The 9,440-nt window shown below is 33.3% G+C and overlaps 1 protein-coding gene and 1 long non-coding RNA gene across 2 annotated transcripts; both read left to right on the top strand.

Moving 5' to 3' along the window:
- LOC123201438 (chaperone protein dnaJ 72) lies at positions 1-3,768 on the top strand. Its single transcript, XM_044616947.1, has 3 exons — positions 1-588; positions 3,104-3,173; positions 3,439-3,768. Exons 1-3 carry the CDS (start codon positions 188-190, stop codon positions 3,499-3,501), a joined length of 534 nt encoding a protein of 177 aa, XP_044472882.1. The 5' UTR covers positions 1-187; the 3' UTR covers positions 3,502-3,768.
- Positions 3,769-5,223: 1,455 nt separating this feature from the next.
- LOC123201286 lies at positions 5,224-8,878 on the top strand. Its single transcript, XR_006498798.1, has 3 exons — positions 5,224-5,612; positions 8,500-8,659; positions 8,738-8,878. It is a non-coding gene; the product is annotated as an uncharacterized LOC123201286 (long non-coding RNA).
- Positions 8,879-9,440: the final 562 nt, after the last annotated feature.

The raw sequence follows: 9,440 nt of genomic DNA, 5'->3' as shown, positions 1-9,440 counted from the left end.
CGAGCAGGTCCAGCGGCGTCTAAACTTAGGGGTAGTTTGTTTTTTTTTTTGAAAAACCAATGCCTTCCTTTCTCTGATGGATAAACAAGCGGCCACGGTGGTTCCACAACGGCACTTTGCACGTTGTGGGGGCACAGAACCTAAAAGCGAAGAAAATAGAAGCAGAAAGAACGAATGAAGAGTAACGATGGATCACTACAGGGTATTGGGTTTAAGCAGAGAGGCAACAAGAGATGAAATAAAGGAAGCCTTTAGAAAACTAGCTGTAAAATATCATCCAGACAAGCATTCTCAATCCCCAAAGACTGTGAGAGAAGATGCAACTCTCAGATTCAAACAGGTTTCTGAGGCGTACGAGGTTCTCGGTGACGATCTGAAACGAAGCCATTACGATTTTCAATATAAAAATTATAATAGTAATAAATATGGTCGCTCTTACAGTAATTATGGGTATGGGTATGGGTATGACAACACGCGCTCAGCCTCTGCCTCTGCTGCTCCCTACGGTGATGGTGTTGTTTCCAAGTTTGAGATTGCGATTCGGTATATGACTACTCGCGCCTTTCTTCTCAATTGCGCCTTCGCCGGGTATGGATTTTTTAATTTGCGTATATTTGTAAATATTTTTGAATTGATCAATTTCGAAGTTTTTTTTCCCTTAGAATTTGGTATGATTAAACGTGGTGCACATGCTATGTTATTACTAAATTAAAGATTGATTTTGCTTTACGATAGGCATGGCTGATTCGTAACTCTGAATGCTTTGCGTTAAAGATAATGTTTAATTGATGAGTATATATGCATCCTTTAAACTTGGAAGATTGTTGGAGCCCTTCTGGTTATCTGAAGTTGTTAATTCTTGTTGGGGAGTCTTATGGCAGCTTTATATTGCATTAGGTTAAGGTTTCATCGCAAAATGAAAAGTTGGAAGTCTGCTGATTTCTAATCTCTGTGTAAATTGAATGGATAGATTAGTAATCATCTATATATATTTGGGCAAATATTTTTGGGAAGAAAAATGAGTCAAAGAGGCTGCATTTTATGATATAACTCTAAGTTATAGTGTTACTTGATTAGGTATAATTCTATAATGGCTAGCATGATGGTCTCTTCCTCCTTGCCCTTCACGGGTGTTGCAATATATCTATAAAAAGGCCATGAAGACTTTGATAAAAGAATAAGGATTCTTGAGAAGTCAGGTAATTTTTCATTTGAGACTTTTTACCCTAGCCTCAGTGATACACCCTTTCCTGGATGTTATGATTTAATTTGGGAGAATAATATTCCAATCAGCATGTCATGGTCTATTACTTTAGAGAGACTAACTACTGATCTGTTTATCATCGAATTGGTATATTATTTATGATGTAAGACGAGCGTCAAATGAGTTGCGATATCATTCACTGAGACGTTAGGTTGTTGTTCTTGTTCAAGGAGAGAAGAAATATAACAAAAACTCAGAATCGATTAGTTATATCAAGCTCTTCAAAGAGATAAAAGTGAATATTTTTTTTTTATATGTCCTTAATACAAAACATAGACACCTTTATATAGGTGGGTACTTAACCTAATTTAAAAGGGAAACTAATTTCACTAGAAATATGATAACTATGTTTTGGAAAACTAATCCAAACCTAATTTACTAGGACTAGGATTCTATGAGATATGCTTCCAAAGAAAAACCAACTATAATCTTAACAAAGAAAGATTTATTGTTCTTTCTTTATTGTTTTCCTCTGAAGACATCACCTTATGCCTTTGTCAGCCGTTTAGACTTGGTTGGGTTAGTTTCATGTGTGTGTGTGGACTCAAAGCTGGTTGATTTGGACTTGGCTGTGCATTTTTCTTGTTCTGGTTCCTTTCCATGTGTGGGCTGCTCGCTTGGCCCTCCATCAATTTACAAGGAAAATTCTGAGAGCGCTTAACACCATTTTCTAATGTGCTCAATTGCCATGCAATCATGGCTTAAACTTGCTTCAGATTTTAACATTTTCATGTCAGATCCCTATTTTTGTTGATTTTTCATGGAAAAAGTTATCTCCTTTTGGGGTAAATGGAAAGTAGCTCTGGTGTGGGATAGAGTAGTCATGGGTATACTTTTGTTATTAACGGACTGAGAAGGTTTAAGAAATTTTTTTAAGGCAGTTTTGGGAAAATGTTTCATTCTTACTAGAAATAGTAAAGTTTTAAGCTTCTCTTTTTGGCTTTTGTCTCTCAAATCAAGGGTGATTAGGGGATTTTGACATAATTTTTTATTTGTTGCATGCCCTTTCGTGTGTGCAATCTGTTTAATAATTGTTGGATGATATCTTTTGAGCTATTCAATACACAATGTTTAAGAATGACTTTTATAATCTTTTAGGAGTTTTATGGATCTTTATTTCTGTAGTCAGCTTGCCCACCTTTTTCTAAATCTTCTTTCATTGAATGCAACTTTACAATATATTTTTTAAAACAGAGGAGTGGTTTTTCAGACATGATCTCTTTTCTTTTGTTCATTAGAGTTGGTTGCCTATTCCTGCGACCCTAATAGAGATTTGGCCAGTTGATTTTGGAAGGTTTTAGTACCCATATTGTGATGAAATCTATCCCCTTGCACCACTTTGAAACTTTCTTTCATGAGGAATGGTAGAGCATTTGAGAATTTTGAGAAATCAGTTGCAAGATTGGCCCAGTTTAATTGGAAAATATATTTAAATTTCATTGTAATATTTTGTGGGATAGCATTTCATTTTGCCAACTATCTGGTAGTAAAGTTTACTGGGATTAGAAAATTAATATACTCATAAGATTATTCTGAAGTACGTTTTTTGCCAAGAGCTTTTACTGGTCAATTGTCTTCTAAATTCTTTCCTTGTTTGAAATTCACCCCTAAGGAAACATGGTGGAAGTATGTCATGGTGTGAAATAATTTGGTTTGCAAATCAATATTATGCCTTCGACAATATTGGTCTACTTGCATCAGTGATTTCTACAATGATTAGTTTCTTTTCCTATGTTTCAAATGGTTTGGAGAATTTACTTGATTTTCTGTCAGTATGGGAGGACTTATTTGATAAATGCTTATTTATTTATCTTCCTTTGTTTTTCCCTTTCTTTGCAGTGCTTTAGTTGGTGGAATATATGTAATTGATAAGTGCAGAGAGGAAATTTGGAGAATGCATAACTCTGGAGTAAGTTACTTGGTTCTAAGGATTTCCATGATCATCTTTTGAACTAATTCTTCTGAATGAATACAATCAACTCTGATTGATTCTTTTAGCACTTCAATATGCCACTTTTTGCGTGATTGGTACTAGCAACTATGTAGAATTATATTCTTATTAGAATGTTGAGAATATTTCTGCTACCTTTTCTCCTGGTCTTAGATTTTTTTTGTGAATTGGATGTCAAAGGATAATAAGGTTGTTCACTAATAATGTGATTATTTGCATTTAGAAATCATTTGAAGAGGCCATGGAGTCAATTGAAAAAGCTAAAGCTCATAAAGATAAGATTTGAAATTGCTGGAAATCTAATTGATTGCTTGCATATTGCTACCGGAGCTGAAGAATTTTCTCCGAAAATAACTGGAGCACCACAGTCATTGGGCTGCAGAGTTGTGGTATTTTTCACTGTGCTTTTTCCTTTTTATCTGTGTTTAGCTTCTTGATAAAACTCTTTCTTCTGATGCATAATATAATGTATTTGTATGCTCAGATGTAAATATGTTCTGAATCTGAATGAATCAAGGTATAAGCAACTAATTGAATAGATTAATTTATTGTAGCCACACTTGTACATGAAAAATGACCAAAATAGTTTGACTGGCTTCGGAAAAATATTGAAAACCCCGCGCTTTGTTATTGATTTTAAATAACAACAATATCCACACTTAATTTTTGTATTTGAAAAGTTTTTAACTAATATATGCCTCCACTAATTTTTTTTACCAAGTTTATGGAAGTTATTCATTAGCATTTCCTTCAAGCCAGTTTGACGTTGCTTTAACTTTAGTTTGATCGGTTTTTCCTTAACTCTGTAAAGTGAATTTCAATGTTACTTTGATTTTAAAATCTATGATTTTGTGATTGGTAAATTTAAATTTAAAATTATTGTTAGATGTCAGATGACCAAACATGTTTTCGCCACGCTTTCGATGCCACCAACTTTTTCTTTTGTAATGACAAATCCTTATTTGAGTTTGATCATCAACTTTACGTTTAATTGAGAGTTATTTTTTTTGACTTAGTCAAGTTTATAAAGACTACACCAAGTGGAAGAAAATCTAAGTTTTAATGACCAACTCAACAATTATTATATATAATAAATCAAAAGTTTGATTGCAAGTTTTAAACCTGTACCTTTTGCTTGTGTGTTTTTACCATCGTTATCTTACAAGGTCAAGAAGATAAAAGCAATCAAACAACCTTATTCTGTTCAAGTACTTTTCCATGTCATATAAGGCTGTCTAGTTCTTTGGCGTCTTGCTTGCTTGTAAACTTGCAACTAGTTGTCTATCTGACAATCATCTTCTTCCATAAATTGCGATTCTTCTTTTCAATAAGGTCAACCACAACTAGCTCTATCTATTTTGACCATCTTCATCTAATGGATCCGAGTGCATCACTAACTCTTGGGGTTTCTTCCCTTATGTGCCTCCTCTAGCACCGACGTTGCATTAAATACATTGCTTTCATCGGCCATTATTCTTCTTTTTTAAGTTTTGAACTTTCACTCTGTCATCAGAGTTCTATCCTTGGGAGAAGCACAAACAATAACAATTAAATGAAGGGAAATTTTAAAAACTAGGCAAAATTAAAGGGGTCTAAGCGAAATTGCCCAAAAAATTCACCTTTAAGCAAAAATGCCCAGGTTTTGTGAAATGACGAAACTGCCCCCATATATAAACATAGCAAATTTTCACTGTACAATTCAAAGAAAATTCGAATTTTTTCCACATCCCACGGCAATCCCACGGCGAACGTCATTTCCGCCGATTTTCTTGCTTTCCGGCAACCGAAAATGGAAAATAATGTTATCACATCTCCCGTAATCTTGTTTGGATCAAGTTATTACTTATATTATTGCGATTTGATTGAGAATTTTGGGTTTGAAATTTTAGGGTTTACGGTTTGAATAATGCTTAAAATGTTTCAATTTTTGGTTGTTTTTGTTGATTGATTGAGGGGTTTTATGTTATACAATGTGTAGATTTGATTTATGTGAAAATCGGAGGTCGAAACGACTAAAAATTGGCCGAAATTGGCTGCCGAATGGATCGGCAGTCTGCCGTGGGAACGGAATTTCCCACGGCAGGACGAATTCTCCCACGGCAGTTGAATGAACAATGGGTTGTGGGGGGTAAACTGGCTTTTTTAAAACATTGGGGTGTCGGGGAAATCCTTAGCCCACGTCGGATTTTTTTGAAATTTCGCACGTTGTCGTGGGAAAAGCAAAATTACGAAACTGCCCCCCTTTATATACAAAGCAAAATTTCCCACGGCAGGTTCTGATTTCACTGTACATTTCCACAAAAAATCGCAAAAGTTTCCTCCTCCCACGTCAATCCCATGGCGAAGGTCATTTCCGTCGATTTTGAAGCTTCCCGGCAACCGCAAATGGCAAAGAAGGTTAGTATATCTCCCGTAATCTTGTTTGGATCAATTTATTGCTGATATCATTGAGATTTGATTGAGAATTTTGGGTTTGAAATTTTAGGGTTTACGCTTTGAATATTGCTTAAAATGTTTGGATTTTTGGTTGTTTTTGTTGAATTGATTGAGGGGTTTTATGTTATACAATGTGTAGATTTGATTTATGTAAAAATCGGAGGTCAAAATGACCAAAAATTGGCCGAAATTGGCTGAAACTTGGATCGGCAGTCTGCCGTGGGAACGGAGTTTCCCACGGCAGAACGAAATTTCCCACGGTAGCGTCATTTTCAAACTTAGTTGGGGGGTAAATTGGGTTTTTTTAAATCTTGGAGAGCTGGATGAGATTCATTACAACAAAGGGGGTTTTATGGAAATTTTTGATATAACATTGGACCTTTTTAATTAAAGAATTTTCATTAGGGGTTAAATTGAGATTTTTCTCATCCACGGTTTCTGATTGTATAGTTTTCGAATTTTATATCCGTTTTTTCTGTTTTAGGTTTTTCTATATGTATTTTTCAAATTTCAAATTCGAGTTTTCAAATTTTGGTGTTTTTTGACACAACTTACGATGTAACGACGTTATTTCAGTTTCGTTTTTCCGAATTCGAATTTTAGCTCCGTTTTTTTGGATTTCACCATTTTAGGGTATATCGATTCATATTTTCACGATATCCGAATGATTTTCTAAGTATCATCACTTTAAAGTATTTCAACGTATAGAATTCGAATTTCAGTTCTGTTTTTTCGGATTTCACCATTTTAGGTTACATCGATTCGTATTTTCACGATTTCCGAATGAATTTTCGAGTATTGTCACTTTGAGGTATTTCAACGTATCGAATTCGAATTGTAACTCCGTTTTTTCGAATTTCACCATTTCAGGATATATCGAATCGTATTTTCATGATCTCTGAACGATTTTCCAATTATCGTCACTTTAAGGTATTTCAACGTTTAGAATTCGAATTTCAGTTATGTTTTTTCGATATTCACCATTTTAGGATATCGATTCGTATTTTCACGATTTTCGAATGATTTTCCGAGTATCGTCACTTTAAAGTATTTCAACGTATAGAATTCGAATTTCAGTTTCGTTTTTTCGGATTTCACCATTTTAGGTTATATCGATTCGTATTTTCACGATTTCCGAATAACTTTCTGAGTATCGTCACTTTAAGGTATTTCAACGTATCGAATCCGAATTACAACTCCATTTTTTCGAATTTCATAATTTCAGGATATATCGAATCGTATTTTCATGATCTCCGAACGATTTTTCAATTATCGTCACTTTAAGGTATTTCAACGTATAGAATTCGAATTTCAGTTCCGTTTTTTCGGATTTTACCATTTTAGGTTATATCGATTCGTATTTTCACGATTTTTGAATAATTTTCCGAGTATCGTCACTTTAAAGTATTTCAACGTATAGAATTCGAATTTCAGTTCCGTTTTTTCAGATTTCACCATTTTAGGTTATATCGATTCGTATTTTCACGATTTCCGAATAATTTTCTGAGTATCGTCACTTTAAGGTATTTCAACGTATCGAATTCGAATTGCAACTCCATTTTTTCGAATTTCACAATTTCAGGATATATCGAATCGTATTTTTATGATCTCCGAATGATTTTTCAATTATCGTCACTTTAAGGTATTTCAACGTATAGAATTCGAATTTCAGTTCCGTTTTTTCGGATTTTACCATTTTAGGTTATATCGATTCGTATTTTCACGATATCTGAATGATTTTCTGAGTATCGTCACTTTAAGGTATTTCAACGTATAAAATTCGAATTGTAACTCCGTCTTTTCGAATTTAACCATTTTAGGATATATCGATTCGTATTTTCACGATTTTCGAATGAATTTTCGAGTATCGTCACTTTGAGGTATTTCAACGTATCGAATTCGAATTGCAACTCCGTTTTTTCGAATTTCATCATTTCAGGATATATCGAATCGTATTTTCATGATCTCTGAATGATTTTTCAATTATCATCACTTTAAGGTATTTCAACGTTTAGAATTCGAATTTCAGTTCCGTTTTTTCGAAATTCACCATTTTAGGATATATCGATTTGTATTTTCATGATTTCTGAATGATTTTCTGAGTATCGTCACTTTAAGGTATTTTAACGTATGGAATTCGAATTGTAACTCCGTTTTTTCGAATTTCACCATTTGAGGATATATCGAGTCGTATTTTCATGATCTCCGAACGATTTTTCAATTATCATCACTTTAAGGTATTTCAACGTATAGAATTCGAATTTCAGTTCTGTTTTTTCGGATTTCACCATTTTAGGTTATATCGATTCGTATTTTCACGATATCCGAATGATTTTCTGAGTATCGTCACTTTAAGGTATTTCAACGTATAGAATTCGAATTTCATTTTCGTTTTTTTGAATTTAACCATTTTAGGATATATCGATTCGTATTTTCACGATCTCTGAACGAATTTTTTATTATCGTCACTTTAAGGTACTTCAACGTATAAAATTTGAATTTCACATCCGTTTTTCAAATTTGACCATTTTAGGATATATCGATTCGTATTTTCAAAATTTTCAAACAATTTTCTGATTATCGTCACTTCAAGGTATTTCAACCTATAAAGTATGAATTTCAGTTTCGTTTTTTCTATTTTCTGTCATTTAAGGATAACTTTTTTGATTGTTAACATTCTATAGAAGTTGAACGTATAGAACTCGAATTTCTGTTCTTATTTGTTAAGTTTTGTCATTTCCTTTTTAATTATTTGGTATTTCTCATCTTTATATGTTTTTTTCACTAATACATTTGTTTACATATTTATTTTTGTGAATATCTAACAAATTTTATGTGATTGTTACAGGATATTTCTCACAAAAGAAGACGGATTGAGAGCGAGCTGCGCATTCCCGACGAGTCCAGACACTTCCGGGCAGATGCGATATCTCATGCACAGCGTACGACATTATCCCGGATATCTCCCTGTTTGGACTCATATAGGTCGTATTTTCACTGGTGATCCGGTATGTACTAGTAAATTAATAAGTCGATTAATTCATTATATGTTACAATTATTTTGACTTATATATCTTCATCATTAGGAGGATGTCACATTCCCTCTTGAGCCATCATTGATCGAGGTATATGCGTCGACGATTAGCGACACAGTTGTATTTTCATTGTATCGAGTAGCTCACGGATGTATATTTATCATTATTTCTATGTTTAGATGTATATATTTATTGTATTTTCATATGTATATGATATACTTTATTTGTGGTTATATATGAATGTGTATCGTATTTGAGTTCATTTTTTAAATAATCTTGTCATGAAAAAACAATAAAATCCTTATCTAAAAGTTAAAATTCGAATTCTAAAAGTTGAAATACCCTAGAACGGAAACAATAAAAAAATCCTTCAAAAATCTGAAAAATACGAGTCGATATCTCGTAAAACGGTGAAATCCGAAAAAACGGAACTGAAATTCAAATTCTAAAAGTTGAAAAACCCTACAATGACAACAATCAAAAAATCCTTCGAAAATCTAAAGAATACGAGTCGATATCTCGTCAAATGGTGAAATTCAAAAAAACTGAACTAAAATTCGAATTATAAAAGTTGAAAAACCCTAGAATGACAACAATCGAAAAATCCTTCAGAAATCTGAAAAATACGGGTCAATATCTCGCAAAACGGTGAAATCCAAAAAAATGAAACTGAAATTCAAATTCTAAAAGTTGAAAAACCCTACAATGGTAACAATCGAAAAATCCTTCAGAAATCTGAAAAATACGAGTCGAT

This window comes from Mangifera indica, chromosome 18 (genome assembly GCF_011075055.1).
Source record: "Mangifera indica cultivar Alphonso chromosome 18, CATAS_Mindica_2.1, whole genome shotgun sequence".
NCBI classification, from domain to species: Eukaryota; Viridiplantae; Streptophyta; class Magnoliopsida; order Sapindales; family Anacardiaceae; genus Mangifera; species Mangifera indica.
The sequence above is the reverse complement of the archived record's forward strand: the minus strand, read 5'-3'. Positions and strand labels throughout refer to the sequence as shown.